At 42.6% G+C, this 21,923-nt stretch overlaps 1 protein-coding gene across 2 annotated transcripts in view; it reads right to left on the reverse strand.

The window, feature by feature from the left end:
- The window catches only part of flt4 (fms related receptor tyrosine kinase 4), an 88,036-nt gene that overhangs the window by 31,571 nt on the left and 34,542 nt on the right, over window positions 1–21,923 (reverse strand). For both annotated transcript variants that reach the window (XM_082178262.1, XM_082178261.1), the window contains exons 4-10: window positions 19,711–19,838; window positions 15,121–15,289; window positions 10,279–10,421; window positions 8,286–8,457; window positions 7,086–7,203; window positions 3,359–3,534; window positions 1,347–1,512 (exon numbers count right to left, since the gene is read on the reverse strand). In XM_082178262.1, the coding sequence (XP_082034388.1) occupies window positions 1,347–1,512; window positions 3,359–3,534; window positions 7,086–7,203; window positions 8,286–8,457; window positions 10,279–10,421; window positions 15,121–15,289; window positions 19,711–19,838 (1,072 nt within the window). The remainder of the gene's footprint in view (window positions 1–1,346; window positions 1,513–3,358; window positions 3,535–7,085; window positions 7,204–8,285; window positions 8,458–10,278; window positions 10,422–15,120; window positions 15,290–19,710; window positions 19,839–21,923) is intronic.

Raw genomic sequence — 21,923 nt, forward strand, 5'->3', positions numbered from 1 at the left:
TGGAGCGGGGTCTCGGGCGTGTGTGTTGGAGCGGGGTCTCGGGCGTGTGTGTTGGAGCGGGGTCTCGGGTGTGTGTGTTAGAGCGGGGTCTCAGGCGTGTGTGTTGGAGCGGGGTCTCGGGCGTGTGTGCTGGAGCGGGGTCTCGGGCGTGTGTGTTGGAGCGGGGTCTCGGGCGTGTGTTGGAGCGGGGTCTCAGGCGTGTGTGTTGGAGCGGGGTCTCGGGCGTGTGTGTTAGAGTGGGGTCTCAGCGTGTGTGTTGGAGCGGGGTCTCGGGCGTGTGTGTTGGAGCGGGGTCTCAGGCGTGTGTGTTGGAGCGGGGTCTCGGGCGTGTGTGTTGGAGCGGGGTCTCAGGCGTGTGTGTTGGAGCGGGGTCTCGGGCGTGTGTGTTGGAGCGGGGTCTCAGGGTGTGTTGGAGCGGGGTCTCAGGCGTGTGTGTTGGAGCGGGGTCTCGGGCGTGTGTGTTAGAGTGGGGTCTCAGCGTGTGTGTTGGAGCGGGGTCTCGGGCGTGTGTGTTGGAGCGGGGTCTCAGGCGTGTGTGTTGGAGCGGGGTCTCGGGCGTGTGTGTTGGAGCGGGGTCTCAGGCGTGTGTGTTGGAGCGGGGTCTCGGGCGTGTGTGTTGGAGCGGGGTCTCGGGCGTGTGTGTTGGAGCGGGGTCTCAGCGTGTGTGTTGGAGCGGGGTCTCGGGCGTGTGTGTTGGAGCGGGGTCTCGGGCGTGTGTGTTGGAGCGGGGTCTCAGGCGTGTGTGTTGGAGCGGGGTCTCGGGCGTGTGTGTTGGAGCGGGGTCTCGGGCGTGTGTGTTGGAGCGGGGTCTCAGCGTGTGTGTTGGAGCGGGGTCTCGGGCGTGTGTGTTGGAGCGGGGTCTCAGCGTGTGTGTTGGAGCGGGGTCTCGAGCGTGTGTGTTGGAGCGGGGTCTCGGGCGTGTGTGTTGGAGGGGGGTCTCGGTGTGTGTGTTGGAGCGGGGTCTCGGGCGTGTGTGTTGGAGCGGGGTCTCAGCGTGTGTGTTGGAGCGGGGTCTCAGCGTGTGTGTTGGAGCGGGGTCTCAGGCATGTGTGTTGGAGCGGGGTCTGGGCGTGTGTGTTGGAGCGGGGTCTCAGGCATGTGTGTTGGAGCGGGGTCTCGGGCGTGTGTGTTGGAGCGGGGTCTCAGCGTGTTTGTTGGAGCGGGGTCTCAGCGTGTGTGTTGGAGCGGGGTCTCGGGCGTGTGTGTTGGAGCGGGGTCTCGGGCGTGTGTTGGAGCGGGGTCTCAGCGTGTGTGTTGGAGCGGGGTCTCGGGCGTGTGTGTTGGAGCGGGGTCTCGGGCGTGTGTTGGAGCGGGGTCTCAGCGTGTGTGTTGGAGCGGGGTCTTACGGGGCCCTGCGGGAGCTGTCGAGACTGCAGGGGCTCCAGGGCCTCCACTGCCAGCGGACCGAGGCCGGGGGGGAGCCGGTGGCGGTGCAGGTCAGGGTCTGGCGACTGCCCTTCTGGTACGGGTTGGTGGGTGTCGCTGCTTCCTTCTCGTGGATCTGAGGAGGAACTGCACATGCACACCAAATAAGACAAATACCACTATTTGCGGAAAAGACCCAACAAAATCTGTATTACACTCTAAACAATGCTGGGTTGTTTTAACCCATTCAGCCGTTCGGTTGAATTTTGTATTAAAATTTTTAACCCAACATTTGGGTTCGTTCATATTTGACCTAAAGTTGAGTTAAGACAACCCAGCATTTTTTAGAGTGTATGCAAGCCAGACAAGTAATTTGGCGATGTCACTTTGTAAAGAAAGACTACACGCCTGCGCGCATTTTTACTGTATTCAAAAGCGCATACTTATAGACTGAACACGTGATACACATGTGCACGCCGTCAGCGTTCTCACAGATTCACGTTATTGAAGTTTACACAGAGATGATAACGTTTTCAAACATTTTTCTAAAACTTGCACATTGGAACCAGTTTCAAGGTTTGCGTTCTCTCGACACTGCTGTCGTGCGAATGAACGTCCAGAACGCATTCAAAGTTTCTGTTTTCAAATAAAACGGTGTCGTGTTAGCGGCCCCTAAGTTATTAACTAATGATCTTTGCAACGGAAGATTAATCAAAAACTAACTTTAGCTGGACAATAACTTTATTTTAGAGCTGCTGTAAAGCCAAACAATCTCTCTCGCATTATACTGTAATACTGTAAAGCTGCTTTGAAACGGTCTATATTGTTCAAATGAAGGTGAAAATAAATGAAGGGGACTTGACTTGACATTAGTTAACATTAGCCGTTTCCATCCAAAGTTGAGAATTTAACTTGTGCATAAAACTTGTGCAAAAAACATTTGTGATTAAAGCAGCATCTAGTGTTCAAGAGAACAAAATCATCACTTCCTGGTAAATTGGTGCAAAATATCAGTAATAAAAATGTAAGTTTCTGCAATCTTTCTCTTTTTCCCTCCATCATAAATTAGTTTGTCTCAGAGCGACTGGTTACTCCAGTTATCCAATCACAGCTGACGCTGAGTGTTTTGTTGCACATCGAGGGATTTATTCAGTAAATGTGTTTACATTGTAGTTTATGTGCATTTCTTCTTATCAGATAAAAATATGTTTTGCCTTAATTGAGTGCATACGTTTTTTAATACACATTTTTAGAATTCATGTGAATCTTTGTGTTTCCATTCGGCGTTTTTTATATGCAATATTCCAAAATGCACATACAAATGGGTGGATGGAAACATAGCTATGTTCACCAATGACAATACCCTGATGATTAGAAAGTTCTAAGGAACAGCATTTATTTGAAACAGAATTATATTTGTTACAATTAAAAATTCTTTATTGACACTTTTGATCAATATAATGTGTTATTGCTGACTAACATTCAATTTAAAAGTTGAAATGTTTAAGAATGTTAGTCCATGTCTGTTAGCTTTAGGGCCATCTTTATGCTAGTGCGGGATATGTTTAAAGTATATGTGAAGTATTTATGTGAAGTATATGTATAGGCTGGCTATAGTCGTAGGTTTATATATGTTTAAATATGTCTCGTGGTCCTGGCCTCATTACTTTGTATGTATCCACATATAGTGCAATGTTTCCATCCACCAATTTTTATGTGCATTTTTGCAATATCGCATTAAAAAAAGCTGGATGGAAACGATGCGCATGAATTCTAAAAATGTCCATAAAGAACTTTTGTGCTCAATTAAGGTGGACAAATTTCCCTTCTAGTGTTTGTACTTTACCTACATTTACCTACAAACTTTCAGTTTCCAGCTCATATTTTTAATCATCGAGCAACACCAACCCTGATTACTATATAATAATGGATCAACCTAATATAAAACTGCAAATATGTAATAGAAACATCCATTGCAGATTGAGGGAGTTACCATTGACGATGAGAGTGAAGTTGAGGCTTTTCTCCAGGGCCGCCGGAGTGTTTTTCAGGATCAGCATGTATTCTCCAGCGTCTTGCTTACACACATCTCTGATCTCCAGAGCCTGATGCTGAACCTTAAACCTGCTGAACTCCGGCCGTCTGCTGACCAGCCTGCCATTCTTATACCTGCACACACACACACACACGCACATCACTCACCACATAACACTGTCTGGAGGGATGCATGAATAATCATGACTGTTTTTAACGACAACACGAAACTGTCACAGTCATATCATGTTTCGTTTCATTATCGTGTTATGTCTAGTTTCTTTGTCATGATTTTCCCTGTCACTGATTTGCTTGAGTTCTAGTTTGTAGTCTGTTGTCATGGTTTCAGATTAGTGCACACCTGTTCCCCATTTGGTAAGCGATGTGTATTACGATGTGGTTAACCCTGTGTATTTAAGCCCTCTGTTTCCTCAGTTCAGTGTTCTGCTTCGTCAGTGGTTAATGTGTGAAGAGTTCCTTTCCAAGGGAACTCGCTCTGCGTCACTTCGCTGTGGGAACGCCCCTGCGTGACTGCGTCTTGAAGCATGCATGAAATCAGTCGAATGGCGTGACGCAACGTCGTAGGCTGGTACCGACATCGACCAGGAAACTACAACTCACACCCGAACCAAACAGTGTCAGCTTCTGTGTCTTCAGCATGTGGTCTTTGTGAAATCTGTGTCAATGGTGTTTTTTGTCTGTCTTTAGAAGTTGCTAGGCAGGAGCAATTCCTGAAGTGTGTTCATCCCTGCCCACACTACATCACGGGTGGGGATACACATCTACTGTGTTTGTTTGGGAGCGCAACATGCACAGTCAGCCCTCGGAACTGAGGAACTGGGAGAATCTGAGGACTCGGCACTTCAGTCTCCTGCATGTGCAGGAGGTCTCCTGCAGTCTCTTGCATTCTCACTCTTGAGACTGTCTTTCTCCTCGCTATCTCATCTCTTAAGAGAATTGGAGACATTCAGACCCTCTCTGTATCTCCCTCGTGTCTGGAATTTGCGCTGGCATAGTAAAGACTTTTCTTCACCCTAGACCGGGTTATGTTCACAAGGTTCTTACTAATATCGTAAGACTTTAGGTCTGCAGGCCTTCTGTCCTCCTCCCTTCTGGACGTCAGACCAGGAGAAACTAAATCTGCCCAGTTAGGGTCTGAGATGCTTACATCCACAGAAATGCCCAGTGGAGGACATCTGAACAGTTGTTTGTGTACTTTGGGTCACCCAGCAAGGGGTGTCCGGCATCTAAGCAGAGGATGAGCGAGTGGGTGGTCAAGGCCATCTCACTTGTTTATGAGATGCTGCTTCAAAAGCATTGCTGTCAGGAAACTCCAAGATGTTTGTGATGCGGCAGGCTCGTCCTCACCGCACTCGTTCGTTAGGTTCTATGACCTTGACCTCGGTTCCACTCCAGGGGCGCGGGTGCTTTCGTCTTAGTGTGCACTTAGAAAGCGAACGTCCCTTGAAAGGGAACATCTCGGTTACGTATGCAATCTTAGTTCCCTGAAGAGGGAACGAGACCTCGCCCTGCCATACTCCCGGCATGCCCGTGATCAACTTGCTTCAGCCCAGCAGAAGCTGACGCTGTTTGGTTCAGGCGTGCTTTATAGACCTTCTGTGGCCCCGCCCCTTCTGTGGCCCCGCCCCTTTTCAGCGCTGCGCTCGTTGTCTTTTGACTTCCGGTCTGTATTTTCACAGCGATATTGCGTATTTATGAATGAACGGCTCGTTTTAAAATATTCCCGGTCGACTGACATTTGTTAAGACATCTGCTTTAAACATTACAATCCTCATGATAACTCTCGTTAACTTTACATTAAGTAAATCCACTTCAAAAGCTAATTACTCCTGGACAGCAGCACCATAGAGATATACAGAGCGACCGCAAAAACGGAAGTTCAAAGACAATATTCTAAAGATGGCGGCGCCCTCGTTTCTCTGGCGCATAAGGTCTATAGCAGGGGTCGGCAAGTAACTTTGGCCGCGGGCCAATATTTTTTTTAGCCAGTAGATGGCGGGCCAGCTACACGGAGTAGGCCTATGGATACAAATTAAATACTCTTATATAGGCCTATAATTGTGGAATATGATGTGTCCGTCACCGTCCGTGGATCATTCATTCAATCTTTTTTTTTCAAATTAAAACCAAAAATAAAAAGATGAAAAACGACTTGTTTTTCCATTATTTATTTCCTGAACTGAAATGAAAAAAACGAATAAGGACGGGTTTTCTGATTTTCTGATTGTGCTCAGATCAAAAATAGAAAAAATTAATTACTGGATTAGACTAATTTTAATTTTAATTTTTAATTTAACACCTTAAACACCTTGTTCATTTTAAACAGATCAAGTCCTATTGTGGTAACAGATTACAGCCATTTTAATAAAGGTGTGAATAGCAATCATGCCTCATTCCGTACAGTCCGACTTTTGAACTTTATTCCTTTTTTTTTATTATTATTTATTCGGGGACACACACATACACACCTAAGGTTTAAGGAGCTCTATTCAAGGTTCTATTCAGCAACCGCTTAAAATACACTCGGTGTTCACCCGCTTTATTTCCCGACCTGACGGGTCCACAAAATTTAGATCTCGTTTCCATAATCTCACATTCAAATGTCTCTAACGGAAAGAAGGAGATTAAGTAGCCTATAATAATTATAAATGCTATACAAAAATTGTGTTCGTGTCAATATAAATAGTAGGCTAGGCTATTTTAACATTGTAGGCTACTGTCAGCAGAGAAAAAAAATGCCACAGAAAAAAAAAAAGAAATAAGACTAAAAAAGACTAACGTCTTTTGACGCGCGAATGGACACAAAGTGGTCAAGCGTATAACTAGACGCGGCAGGCGCGAATTTGACGCGCTATTCGCGTCCGGTGTGAACGCACAGTTATATTTTAAAATGTAATCCCGCGCCGCATGATTCCCTATGGGCGTTTCACACAGTACGCGACTACGGCTTTTCTCAAGTAGTGGAAGAGTTTTGTGCAGCATTTAGGACTACCAAAATAATCCGGCGGGCCAGGGGCCGCCAGTTGCCGTTCCCTGATCTATAGTTTCCTGGTCGATGACGTCACATGACGTTCCGTCACGCCATTGGACTGATTTCTTACGTGCTTCACGACGCAATCACTAACCACTTGCTTTGCAAAATGATTCACTGTTTCGAGCTCAAGCATGCATAAAACCTCTTTTTACAAACCAGTTACGAATGTTTTATTGAAAGTGTAATCTATTCAAATGCAATTAACAAATCATTTAATACCATTAAATATAATGAAGTGTCTGTATCATGTGTGTTATTTTATTATATTGTAGGGTAAATTCTTGTTTTATGGAGAGCTTGATTAATCTGGCCAATAAGAGACTTTTAACTTCCTTTTTATTATACAAATGTGTCATTGAATTTGTGTACAAATTTATAAAACAAATGATTCCCAAAGAAACAGTGTTTGTGACATTTTGCTTGCATGTACAGGATATTCAACCGGAAGAAAATAATATGGCACTTGATTTTATCCATTAACAATTTAATGGCTGGTGAAAAGTGTCTCTGGTGACGTCAGCCGAAAAGCCAAGCTGTTTACATGATAAGAAACATGCGTTCAGAACATTCAGTATGACAAACACAGAGTTCACAAGTGGTTGGTGTATTTTGGACATCTTTGAGGCCTTACCACTGAGTTTCGGGTGAGGGGTATGCCGACACTTTCACCGGTAGCACGACTGATTTTTGTCCCTCTTTGGCCTCAATAACCGATCCATTCCTGTAGTCCAAGCTGATGAAAGGCTTCTCTGTGTTGGATTATGGAGAAGAGTTGTTACATTAGCACAATTAAACACGATAACATCTCAATTACCTGGTTCTAATAAAGTCAAAAATAATGTTTAATTTTGCTGAATCAACCGAAATACATTAATTTATGTCAACAAAATAAATTTGTATGGGTTAAATCGAGTAAAATAATTTACTCTCCCCGCGTCATCCAAGATGTTCATGTCTTTCTTTCTTCAGTGGAAAAGAAATGAAGGTTTTTGAGGAAAACGTTCTAGGATGTTTCTCCATATAGTGTCTTCAATGGGGCCAACGGGTTGAAGGTCCAAATGTGAGTTTCAGTGCAGCTTCAAAGTCTCGACACGATCCAGCCGAGGAATAAGAGTCTTATCTAGACAAACCAGCCGACATTTTATAACAGAAATAAACATTTATATACTTTTATCCACAAATGCTGGTCTTGCACTAGCTGTGATGCGCCACACATTACGTAATCAGGTTGAAAGGTCAAGCGTGTTCCGGTTTATAAATGTAGAGTGAAAAACTCAATCTCATTTTCTCCTCCAGCTTCAAAATCGTCCGACATCGTTGTTTTACCTTTTATTTGTTTATTTATTTTGTAAATGGCGTTTGACTCAGTCTCTGCACGTTGGCTTTGTAAACACTGGGTCTGTTCTTACACCTACATCACGCTTGACCTTTCAACCTGATTACGTAATGTGTGGCGCATCACAGCTAGAGTAAGACCAGCATTTGTGGATAAAAGTATATAAATGTTTATTTCTGTTATAAAATGTCGGATGGTTTGTCTAGATAAGACTCTTATTCCTCGGCTGGATCGTGTCGAGACTTTGATGCTGCACTGAAACTCACATTTGGACCTTCGACCCGTTGGACTCCATTGAAGTCATGGAGAACAATCCTGGAATGTTTTCCTCAAAAACCTTCATTTCTTTTCCACTGAAGAAAGACTTAAACATCTTGGATGACTCTCTTGGAGAGTAAATTATCAGGAAATTTGAATTCTGAAGTGAACTAATCCTTTAACTACATATAACGTTTGATCTTATTTAAGTTTATAGCAGCATTATCTGTGAGCTACCGTGAACTATGACGACAGTAGTAAGATGGCGTGTCTTCTCCACAGTGCTGGCCGAGCAGGTGTAGTATCCGCTGTCGTCCACACGGACACTCTGGATCGTCAGGATACTGGAGGCTTCCGTGGCGTCCGACAAGATGTTACGCACCGGCTGAAAACTGGCCAGCCGGTTCTCCTGTGACGAAACATCTCTGATTAGTGCTGTCTGCCTTTGGTGTGTGCACTTACATTTAATCATTTTATCCAAAGCAACTTACAAATGAGGAGAGCAATAGGGGCAGTTAAACTAACAATAGGACAATAGAGCTATGACTCTTCCCAGTTTAGTCTAATGCAGATTTTTTTTTTTATTTAAATAGATATAGAAGAGAAAACAAACTGTTAGTATTAATGGATCAAGTGTAACACTTAAAATACTACACACTATCACATGACTAGCTTTTCCCTCATGTTGAAAGGTCACTATAGCTCCTGAAGAACTGTCTTAGATCACTGGGACTTATTGAAGCCGTTTTTTTTCTAACATTAAGAATTTTTTGATCGTGATCTCATTATTAATGCATAAAAATCAATTATGTATTATTTCAATTCTAAATTATTTATACATCAGGGTAGCATTTGCTGTAGTGTTTTAAACTTATTCACTAAAACTTTAAAATAAGGTCTCATTAGTTAATGCCTTAAATAACATTCACTAAAAATGAGAAATGCATTTGTTTTTATTCATTTATTCAACTTTGTTCATGTTAGGTAACACTTTACAATAAGTATACAGTAATAAAGTGCTTATAAATAATTTGCAAACTATTAGTTTACAGTTAATTCAAAGTTGATATATTGTAGTTAATATATTAATAGGCTACATAGAAATAGGGAGTTCTTCATTCATTGTCACTGTAATTTACAAAATTATAATTGTTTAATTAGCTCATATGTAAAGAGTTAGATACTGATTTGTATGCTTTGTTAACAACTTATTAACCATATGAGTGATGTACAGTATTTTAAACCAGTAGTAAAGGAGTTGTTGATGGTTAATAGTTCTCTCTTCAGATTAGGTCACGAAAAATGTCGTTAATTAAGTGCTTTAAATAAACATTTATTTATTTATTTATTTAATTAGACATTAATTGCATTAATATTAAGCGTTCCTTAAAATGTATATATGTAAATGCATATGTATAGAGACTACTAGAATATATAAACCATGAATTAGCTATAAGCTAATAGTTTGCAAATACAGTACTTTATTACCGTAAACTTATTCTAAAGTGTTACCAATTCCGAATGTTCATTGTTAGTTCATGTTGTAACAGTTAAATTCGGTGTCTTTTATTTAGAAATTCTGTTCCGTTTCCTTTTGTTCCTGTTTCCGAATTTTGAAACCGTTATGATAATTTTTTTCAAACAAATGTTTCGAATAAGTAACTAGAGCAGAGCATTTTGTGTGTATTTTTACATTGTAGAACAAAACGTCCAAGTATCATCAGCTTGTGTTTACCACAGACCTTATTTTACTCATAAATTGAAAAGCCCCATTATAAAATGCCATTGGAGAATCTGGAGGGAACAAGTGGCGATTAATCTTACAGGTTTTGACATTGCAACCCCAGCACTTTATTAACATAATGTCACAAAAATGGTCTTAAAAATTTTATTTATTTTCTTTATGAAAAATATACTTCTTTGGCGACATGTGACCTAAACATGAAATGCAAACACAGGAGATGAACTAAAGCTGATGTAGACATGAAATGCTGGACTAGTGAGACGGTGTAAATAATGAGCTGGTAGATTTATGAGTGGTAACAGCACAGGGGTGTAATAATGTATGACGGTTTGCAGAGATTTATTACTACAGAACGCAATCACACCAAAGCCACTGCGCTTTCGCTCACAGGCCAAGACCTTCTTTTATTCAACACAAATTAATTAGATAAAGGTCATTTATTGTGAATTGGAGAGGTCATGCTGTCTCTGATAAGTGTGTGATTACCTTCTGTCCAGGATAGTCCCAGAGGAAGTCGACGCCGGTGTTGAATTCGACCCGTGCGGTGCAGTTGAGCAGGAGAACACCGCCCTGCATGAGCTCCACCGGAGAGTCCTCGGGGAACAGCTGGAGATCGTAAAACTTCAGGCCTGTCGGGTGTAGCACACACGCACGTGTCAGCACTTTTCACACTCCTGATCAGAGCTGTGGATGCAGTGTGCGTAGCATGTTTCGGTTGTGACACCTTCACAACTAAAGTGATGTTTATCCATGCAAAGGTCTCTAGGTGCTCTGGGTTTTAATGTGTTTTTATGCAGGTGCGAGAGTGTTCTGAATGGCTCGAGTCCTTCTGAAATCACGTATTGTCTGAGAAGGTACTACAGTTGAATTTAAACTTACTTTGCGACTGCTAAAAAAGCATGTTTTATATAGTATGAATGTAATCTGATCATACTACATTCGCAATGATGTCATTATCATGTGACCTATACCAGCATCGCTTCACTGTCATTCATAAACCCTCTCCCGTGGCCTCATGGGATAGGAAAGAGTCCATCAGACGCACACTTCAGAATCTGACTACAGGTAGTAGGTCATCCAATACTTTTTGCTTATATATATACAGTGGGGAGAACAAGTATTTGATACACTGTGAATTTTGCAGGTTTTCCAAGTCTGTCATTTTTATCATAGGTACTCTTCAACTGTGAGTGACGGAATCTAAAACAAAAATCCAGAAAATAACATTATATGATTTTTAAATAATTAATTTGCATTGTATTGCATGACGTAAGTATTTGATCACCTACCAACCAGTAAGAATTCCGGCTCTCACAGACCTGTTCGTTTTTCTTAAAAAGTGAAAGTGAAAGTGAAAGTGACACGTGACGGCCAAGTATGGTAACCCATACTTGGAATTTGACCTCTGCATTTAACCCATCCAAGTTAATGCACACACATTAGGAGCAGAGTAGTGAGTAGTTAACACACACACACTGCAAACGTGGATACACACACCCAGAGCAGCGGGCAGCCTTTGTGTGGCGCCCGGGGAGCGATTAGGGGTTAGGTGCCTTGCTCAAGGGCACCTCAGTCATTTCCCACCGGCTCTGGAATCGAACCAGCAACCTTTGGGTTACCAGTTCAACTCCCTAACCACTAGGCCATGACTACTTTAAGAAGCCCTCCTGTTCTCCACTCATTACCTGTATTAACTGCACCTGTTTGAACTCGTTACCTGTATAAAAGACACCTGTCCACACACTCAATCAAACAGACTCCAACCTCTCCACAATGGCCAAGACCAGAGAGCTGTGTAAGGACATCAGGGATAAAATTGTAGACCTGCACAAGGCTGGGATGGGCTACAGGACAATAGGCAAGCAGCTTGGTGAGAAGGCAACAACTGTTGGCACAATTATTAGAAAATGGAAGAAGTTCAAGATGACGATCCAGAGGAGGAATCGGAGAAGGTCATGTGGTGTGATGAGACAAAAATAGAGCTTTTTAGTCTAAACTCCACTCGCCGTGTTTGGAGGAAGAAGAAGGATAAGTACAACCCCAAGAACACCATCCCAACCGTGAAGCATGGAGGTGGAAACATCATTCTTTGGGGATGCTTTTCTGCAAAGGGGACAGGACGACTGCACCGTATTGAGGGGAGGATGGAAGGGGCCATGTATCGCGAGATCTTGGCCAACAACCTCCTTCCCTCAGTAAGAGCATTGAAGATGGGTCGTGGCTGGGTCTTCCAGCATGACAACGACCCGAAACACACAGCCAGGGCAACTAAGGAGTGGTTCCGTAAGAAGCATCTCAAGGTCCTGGAGTGGCCTAGCCAGTCTCCAGACCTGAACCCAATAGAAGATCTTTGGAGGGAGCAGAAAGTCCGTATTGCCCAGCGACAGCCCCGAAACCTGAAGGATCTGGAGAAGGTCTGTATGGAGGAGTGGGCCAGAATCCCTGCAGTGTGTGCAAACCTGGACAAGAACTACAGGAAACATATGATCTCTGTAATTGCAAACAAAGGTTTCTGTACCAAATATTAAGTTCTGCTTTTCTGATGTATCAAATACTTATGTCATGCAATAAAAATGCAAATTATTTACTTAAAAATCATACAATGTGTTTTTCTGGATTTTTGTTTTAGATTCCGTCTCTCACAGTTGAAGAGTACCTATGATAAATTACAGACTTCTACATGCTTTGTAAGTGGGAAAACCTGCAAAATCAGCAGTGTATCAAATACTTGTTCTCCCCACTATATATATATTCAGACATACTACTCTGATGGTATACTGTTTTTCGCCTACTATATTGTTGTCATATTCAGTTTTGGTTTCTGATTTGTTTTGATGGACTGTTAATTTGTATATCATTAGATGTCCCAATTCGCATCCTAATGCACTATTCTGTGGTGTTTTGTAGTATAGATACTGTGTGTAGTGTGTTCACACTGAAGACTCCAAAGAGAATGTTTAAATGCCTGGATGATGTACTTGATAAAGTTTGGGATGTTGGACACTTCATACACTCGACTGACACAGCTTTAATTACAGAGGGGGAGCATCAGACTCCGATGATGAATGACTAAATCACCTTATAACAGTCATACACTGCACAGTTGAGTAAATAGTGTATAAGTGCACAGTGTAGTGTGTCATGTGGGACGCAACTATTGTTTCCTGTATTTCCTTTGCTTTCTTGATTGTCATGGTTCAATTTTGTTGTCATAGTTCCTCATTGTTTGATTGATACTTCCACCTGTTTCTAGTTTAGTTCTCTTTCCAGCCCTCGGTTTGTTCATTTTTGATTTCACTGACACGTGTTTGCTCCTGTGATTTCCCTTGGTTGGATTAACTTCTTAGTTTTTCGGTTTATAATAAAAGTGCTGCATTTAGATCCTCTTCTCCTCGTTTTTGCCAGACCCGCCATGACAAAACAAGTTCTAGATATACATTAAAGTATCTTTTGTCGTTTGTGTCACGCATCCTCTTTGTGGATTGCACACACATCACCTGTGACAATAGTACGGAAGTGTTAGATTTTGGACGAAGCATATGAGATCTTCTGGCCGGTTTCATCATTCACGATGAAGGATTCGATCCACATTATTTGAGGCATGTTAAACAAACAGTGTGGAAGTGTCTTTCTGCTGTCAAATCTACACTGATTTTTATCAAGTAAACGCAAGAATGACTTAAATATTGTTAGTAGCCTAATATTTCAACTGGAAATTTCTTTATAATCCAGACATCATTTATTAGAGAAATTAAGAGTATCAAATATGATCATCAGGCTTTTGAGGAAGGTGTATTTGTTAATCTCTTAATCATCATTGTAATGCATTGCATTATATAAATTTAAGCATTTAAATATCATCTTACTAAGACATATTATTGGCAGAAATTGATATTTATATGCATTTTATGTAAGTATCTGCCCTTAAAGATCTCACTGATTTACATTGCAAGCTTTTCATCTGACTTTTGTCCATATGAATATCAGCATCTGCACCAAATTGCATATTTCCCCTCAGTTCGAGCCTGTTTTTCCTCCATATTCTCACTATAATGCAAATGCGAGGTCTTCTTTACTGCTGTCCTTTCTATGTGTGAATTCAGCATCAGTAATAACCTCATTAATCTGAATAAACCCCACTGTGACTTTGTGAGTTGTTGGTTATTAGACATGCAGTGTTTATTAGAGGTCAGCTGGTGAAGACGTAATGCAACGCAAACTTTTCATTTTCCCCTCTCGAGAACAGAGAGGCTATTGATCTTGGCCAATGCTTCGTATGAGCCCCACTTTAGAAGAATGACCTCGTTTATCAGGGTAATGATAAAGCTTTATGAGACGTCCCTCAGAGGATGGGAGAAGATCCCAACCGGCTCCAGAACCAGAAAACCTGCTCAACTACATGGACAAATCTGATGGAGTGAGTAAAAACACCTTCTTGTTTTCAATATGATATGAAACGTGAAGTCACAGATAATTATACCTAATCAATCAAGTCACACTTCAGCAAGTTAAACAACAATCTATATGGCGCACAACCCAGGAAAACATGTTCCTAGATCAACAACCTTTGTTATTTCTGGAACAACATCTCTATTAACCAATCACAGCAGCTGGTTAATAATGCTGTTTCCACCCAGTCCTAAGCGTCTGATCTAAAGAATGGGATTGAGACATGATCGTTCACATGACTGATGTTTGATGTTGGACATGAGTATCTGCCAAAGGGTTTAAATGTAAAATATAAATAATCTTTCTTGGCAATATCACCTCTTGAAACTGCATTTGCAAAACATTTCAATCCATGTATTTCCAAGTAAAACATAGTATTCAACCTCCTCCATAGCATCTTGACACATCCGGCTTTTTCCCCTAATCTATTATTATTTGATATTATTGCTATAATATTATTAAATTATGGTTAACTATTAAATTAGTGTGTTAACTACGGGCAGGGTTTTAGAAAGGCAGCATAACCTAGAACAGTAGTTTAACCCTGCAAAGCCTGACTTATGAAAAAAAAAAAAAAAAAATTATAAAAAGGTTTGCATATGTTTTTTATAGAGTATCATATTTGACACATCAGGCTTTTATGGCTCATATAGTATGATTTCGAGGAGGAAAAAAGCTCAGTTTTTTTTTCAGAGGCTCAAACTGAGCAAAAATATGCAGATGCTGATATTCATATGGACAAAAAGTTTTTACATAAAATGCATATAAATATCAGTCGTGACTGTATCTGCCAATAATATGTCTTAGTAAGATGATATTTAAATGCTTGTATTTATGATCAAATTACAGCCATTCAAACGAATATTAAACAGGTCTTACCTGTGAGATGCACAAGGTATAATTTGGATCTGTGCTCGGTGTTGTGGACGGAGCAGAAGAAGCCGAAAAAGATGGAAGTGTGGTCATAGATGTGCCTGGGAACCGACCAGCCCCTTTTATTATTCCAGGTGATCTCACTGCTTTGTAGAGGCAACGGAGACTCGCCGAACTGTACCAACAACAGCAAACATTCACATCAACACATCAATCAAATCTAATGCAATCTAATGCATGGAAAAAATGATGACCGTGACTCAATCTAAGCAGATGTTAAACATCGAAAAATATTATTTGTATCTTTGAAAATTAAGTTGCATGATCATTTGAAAAAGATTTATTGGATTATCGAAATTTAGGCGAACTTTCATGGACAAAAGAGGGCCGTTGTTTATAGCGCATGTACTGTATAAAGCACAGCTCACACAGAAGTCACACTCAAACCAAGCATCTTTCTGTGAACACGAGTGAAATCTGCGAGGGGAACTTGTCCTCTCTCACACAAAACTTTCAGTCGCACAGATTCTTACTGACATCTCGCCTGTCAAACACTGAGAAGCCGTAAATGTGACCCTAACTTTATTCTGCTCTCCATTCGAGTCACATCTGAGTTCTGCATCTCGTTTGCTTTAAATCAATATATTCTGTCATCATGTCACTCATAATTCCCCATGGAACAAACCGTCAAAGCTGCTCCTTTCCATAAAATAAAAAATCATAGTTATCCCTGAACTGATGTCGAGTTCTGCTGCAGTTTTAATTAAAAAATATTATGTCAAGATTTGAACCCTTTCATGCTGAGTACAAACTGTCCCGCTAGAGGCTAGACTATCCCACCTGACACTCTTATAACTAACCACTGAGTGTTTCAACCGGTCAAGTCTTTGGGCAAGTCTGTACATGTTTCATAATTATCTACAGGAGGGTTTGGAGAGAGGGCCTATGGTCGACCTTTATAAAATGGTGTAATAAAACTCAGGGTTAAAAAAAAAATTTGATTTCTTAATTCTAAACTATTCTCATTTTGAAGAGCCGATATCTGTTCTTAAATCCCAGGCATTATTTTGCATGTTAATGCATTAACAAAGCTTTGTAGCTCCGCCATTTCAATAAATCACACTAAGTTTTACGCGTTATTACTTCTGATGTAAAACAAAGTCTCAGCTTTCAAAAATCTGTCAGTTTCATCACTAAATTCAGTCTATAACTGTGTTTTTGTGTCTCTTGAAGCGACCATCTCTTCCTCTTTACTACTAGTTACAGCAGCAAATAAACATCAGTGAACATCAGAAGATACAGAACAACTCACTGAACTCAGTCAAGTCTCATGTAACCCATCAGTCAGTGTTTCAACCGCAGAAATAAACATCAATAAAACAATATAACGTCACATTTACCTCAGAAAAGCCGCTCAGTGATCATAAACTCGACAGTCAGATGGAAAAATAACTAAAGAGCAGCATTTTGATAAATATATGCCTTATATTGCATAATCATTGTATTTTTACTCAACCTGTTCTTCAATATTTAGATGTTTTTATGTCAGCCACCATTTAAATGTTTATATTTAAAACAACAACAACAACAACAAAACAAGTAGAAACATAATCATATGATTAAAAATGTATTATTGCAATGTTATTATTTATAAAAACTTCCATAATGTCAATGTAAGTAACCTACAAATTAGTTAATTTCAACCTTTAATATTATAGTAATGTACCAACTTGTGTTCCCTGTAAAGTTCCCTGTATATTTTCCTTGAGGAAATTTGCCTGATACATTCCCAAATTAATCATTATTGAATATCGAAGTGTGTTAATGAAATCAGATCGTGAAATCTGTGTCGATGCCCAGCCATTTTAAACACGTTCATTTAAACAAAGTCTAAACTGACCCAGATCTTTCTGCTCTCTTTCAATAGTATTGACATTTCCCAGTGAACTCAGAGCCCATCATTTAAGATGACCTGGAGAACGACTATATTGGTGAAAAAATCTGTTTATTTAAGTTCCTGTTTTTATTTCCCTTGGCTTAGAAAGCTATATGTCACTTGAGTTCGCCGAGGGATGAAAGTTACACTTATGCTGCGTATACAGTAACTGTCAATCATTGGTTCAATCTATAAAAAAGCACAAAAACAAAAGATTCCCTCGTCCGTTGAGCAGAAACAGAGGGATGAGGGGAGCAGAAACAGAGGGATGAGGGGAGCAGAAACAGAGGGATGAGGGGAGCTGAAACAGAGGGATGAGGGGAGCAGAAACAGAGGGATGAGGGGAGCAGAAACAGAGGGATGAGGGGAGCAGAAACAGAGGGATGAGGGGAGCTGAAACAGAGGGATGAGGGGAGCAGAAACAGAGGGATGAAGGGAGCTGGAACAGAGGGATGAGGGGAGCTGAAACAGAGGGATGAGGGGAGCTGGAACAGAGGGATGAGGGGAGCAGAAACAGAGGGATGAGGGGAGCAGAAACAGAGGGATGAGGGGAGCTGAAACAGAGGGATGAGGGGAGCAGAAACAGAGGGATGAAGGGAGCTGGAACAGAGGGATGAGGGGAGCAGAAACAGAGGGATGAGGGGAGCAGAAACAGAGAGATGAGGGGAGCAGAAACAGAGGGATGAGGGGAGCAGAAACAGAGGGATGAGGGGAGCTGGAACAGAGGGATGAGGGGAGCTGAAACAGAGGGATGAGGGGAGCTGGAACAGAGGGATGAGGGGAGCTGGAACAGAGGGATGAGGGGAGCTGAAACAGAGGGATGAGGGGAGCAGAAACAGAGGGATGAGGGGAGCAGAAACAGAGGGATGAGGGGAGCTGAAACAGAGGGATGAGGGGAGCAGAAACAGAGAGATGAGGGGAGCAGAAACAGAGGGATGAGGGGAGCAGAAACAGAAGGATGAGGGAGCAGAAACAGAGGGATGAGGGGAGCAGAAACAGAGGGATGAAGGGAGCTGGAACAGAGGGATGAGGGGAGCAGAAACAGAGGGATGAGGGGAGCAGAAACAGAGGGATGAGGGGAGCTGGAACAGAGGGATGAGGGGAGCAGAAACAGAGGGATGAGAGGAGCTGGAACAGAGGGATGAGGGGAGCAGAAACAGAGGGATGAGGGGAGCAGAAACAGAGGGATGAGGGGAGCTGGAACAGAGAGATGAGGGGAGCAGAAACAGAGGGATGAGGGGAGCAGAAACAGAGGGATGAGGGGAGGGATGAGGGGAGCTGGAACAGAGGGATGAGGGGAGGGATGAGGGGAGCTGGAACAGAGGGATGAGGGGAGCTGGAACAGAGGGATGAGGGGAGCTGGAACAGAGGGATGAGGGGAGCAGAAACAGAGGGATGAGGGGAGCAGAAACAGAGGGATGAGGGGAGCAGAAACAGAGGGATGAGGGGAGCAGAAACAGAGGGATGAGGGGAGCTGGAACAGAGGGATGAGGGGAGCAGAAACAGAGGGATGAGGGGAGCAGAAACAGAGGGATGAGGGGATCAGAAACAGAGGGATGAGTGGAGCTGGAACAGAGGGATGAGGGGAGCAGAAACAGAGGGATGAGGGGAGCAGAAACAGAGGGATGAGGGGAGCAGAAACAGAGGGATGAGGGGAGCAGAAACAGAGGGATGAGGGGAGCTGGAACAGAGGGATGAGGGGAGCAGAAACAGAGGGATGAGGGGAGCAGAAACAGAGGGATGAGGGGAGCAGAAACAGAGGCATGAGGGGAGCAGAAACAGAGGGATGAGGGGAGCTGAAACAGAGGGATGAGGGGAGCTGGAACAGAGGGATGAGGGGAGCTGGAACAGAGGGATGAGGGGAGCTGGAACAGAGGGATGAGGGGAGCTGGAACAGAGGGATGAGGGGAGCAGAAACAGAGGGATGAGGGGAGCAGAAACAGAGGGATGAGGGGAGCAGAAACAGAGGGATGAGGGGAGCAGAAACAGAGGGATGAGAGGAGCTGGAACAGAGGGATGAGGGGAGCTGAAACAGAGGGATGAGGGGAGCTGGAACAGAGGGATGAGGGGAGCTGGAACAGAGGGATGAGGGGAGCTGGAACAGAGGGATGAGGGGAGCTGGAACAGAGGGATGAGGGGAGCAGAAACAGAGGGATGAGGGGAGCAGAAACAGAGGGATGAGGGGAGCAGAAACAGAGGGATGAGGGGAGCAGAAACAGAGGGATGAGAGGAGCTGGAACAGAGGGATGAGGGGAGCTGAAACAGAGGGATGAGGGGAGCTGAAACAGAGGGATGAGGGGAGCTGGAACAGAGGGATGAGGGGAGCTGGAACAGAGGGATGAGGGGAGCTGGAACAGAGGGATGAGGGGAGCTGGAACAGAGGGATGAGGGGAGCTGGAACAGAGGGATGAGGGGAGCAGAAACAGAGGGATGAGGGGAGCTGAAACAGAGGGATGAGGGGAGCTGGAACAGAGGGATGAGGGGAGCAGAAACAGAGGGATGAGGGGAGCTGGAACAGAGGGATGAGGGGAGCAGAAACAGAGGGATGAGGGGAGGGATGAGGGGAGCTGGAACAGAGGGATGAGGGGAGCAGAAACAGAGGGATGAGGGGAGCAGAAACAGAGGGATGAGGGGAGCAGGACGTGTGTTGGAGGACCTACCAAGAAGAGAGTGACTTTCAGGTCAGGATCTGTAACCAGACATGGCACTTCGAAGTGTGTATCCGAGTCCGTTATAAAGATGGTCTCAATTTCACTCCTGTTCCTCATGATGAATGGGTTTTGTGGGTCTGTTTGAAAGAAAGAAAGTGACATTAGTTCAGTTGTCTATAATTTATCTCTTACTTCTAATCAAGCCCCACAACATTACCGGACTTCTTACTAATCAGGACCTTCTGATCATACAATAATATAATGCCAGAACAGAAAATACTTCCAACAAATTCACCAAGGTGTAAAAGAAAAAATGTGAAGCTTGTATTTTTTGTTAAAGCATTGACATAGGAAAGATGTATGATATTTGAGCTGTGATGTTGGTGGATCGACAAGAGTTGACCTCATGTTAGCACATGCCATTTTTTAACGTCGCCCTGTAGGGAAAATCCAGCGTTTAATGTTGTTTATGTGTCTATGTGGTGTTTTTAATATGCTTTAAGACAAACCATGTGTAAATGCATAAGTCGACACCATTGCTGAGTATTTTCTCCTTAAAACTGCAGTGAACCAAAGACAGTCTCAAACACACACTTTGAAATTGCTGGTGTTTCTGACGTCACAAACTACCTTGTAACCAATCAGATCAACGTGTGATCGTCAACCAGTGGATCTCTGAGCTGAGTGAGGGAGTGGAGGCGGGGCTCATTTGCATATTCATAGAACCACACATACTAAATGAGGCAAGGGTGTCGAGTTACACATTCAAGCTGTTATAAGGCATGAAGAGATTTTTTTCCAAGGAAAAAACTTTTAAATATGTTATTTTGGTGATCAAAGATGAGTTTTACGGGATGAAATGATTGACTACAGGGCTCTCTAAGGTCAGAAACATACACAAGTATGTATGAAACTTTGGGAGTTTCAAAGTCGTCTGATTGGCTGAATTCTACAGGATTTCCCAAAGACGTGTTTGTTGGTTCTTTAAAGGTCCACCTAGAAACAAAAATGCCGTGATGCCAAACCCCCTCATGGAAAAAGAAAGCTGTCATGTTTACAACTGTGACAATGAGCACTTATCGTGAGTATCTTAACGCTGGATTTTCAAAAGTGTGAGAAGTTCACAGCAAAGATACGACCAAGAGTTTTACACTATTGCAGGGACATCAACATTACATTCCTTGGCCAAAGAAAGCTCCTGCCGTCAGTCTGAAGATGTGCCTACGCAAGACTAACGTCTCAATAAACTCAGTGCTATCCGACCTCTATCTGTGGACATGACACTTAGGCTTTTTCTGCGCAAAATAGCGTCCATCTTGGTTTTCTGACTTGTGTACTAGAACGCGGTCAACTTGAGGTCCAGGTCCGACATCCAGCTTCCGAGGTTAATGAAACGCACCGATAGTCTCAGTGATCGTGAGTGTGGCAATAAACTTCTGTACTCAAAGGGGCGATACAGTTTCCTTCAAATGTTTGTGCCATCAATCCAGATGTTTTGTGGTCCAGAACTGTGGTCTGACACCAGCTGCGCTGTTTTCACTCACTTTGGGTAGAGCAGATGATTATACTTCAAATTGTCCTAAATCATGGTTATACTGTCAAAACATTGTGCATATTTTAAACATTTCTTGTGGCGCTTTACACTTGCTTTCTAGGCATCATGTGATGAATTTTCCATAAAAATTGTATCTTCTGTAGAGATGCTTTAACTAAACTGAGCTCGTTTAATCATTGATGAACTTCAGACAGTTATTGAACAGAACTGAATCAACATTAAACAGATTTCATCTGAATAATGGCACAATTGTCTTGTTTTAGAGCTTCTGTACAGCAGAATTGAATTCTGTTTGCATCAGTGATCACTATTTCACTGTTTATCACTGCTTTGAAACATTCTGTACTGTATGAGTCACTATATGAATAAAGGTAACTTGACTGTACACACTTTAAAAAAAAATGCTAATCAACAGTGTGTCACAAACGCAAAGTCTTTAACCCAGAATATTCCTTTAAAGTCAAGACTTAACATTCCAGCTCCAGTTCTTTGCCTGAATATACACAGTTTTTAGCCAGATTTAGTCTGTGGATCACCCTGATTATATCTAAGAGGGGAGATTTTTATGACACAGCTCTATCAACAGTCTCCAGCACCGTTCCTTAAACCACTTAATACGAGGCTTTCGTCTTGGTCACAGTCCATATGTGTGGGACTGCTAAAACAA

Source organism: Leuciscus leuciscus, assembly GCF_965113295.1.
Source record: "Leuciscus leuciscus genome assembly, chromosome: 8".
Lineage (NCBI taxonomy): Eukaryota > Metazoa > Chordata > Actinopteri > Cypriniformes > Leuciscidae > Leuciscus > Leuciscus leuciscus.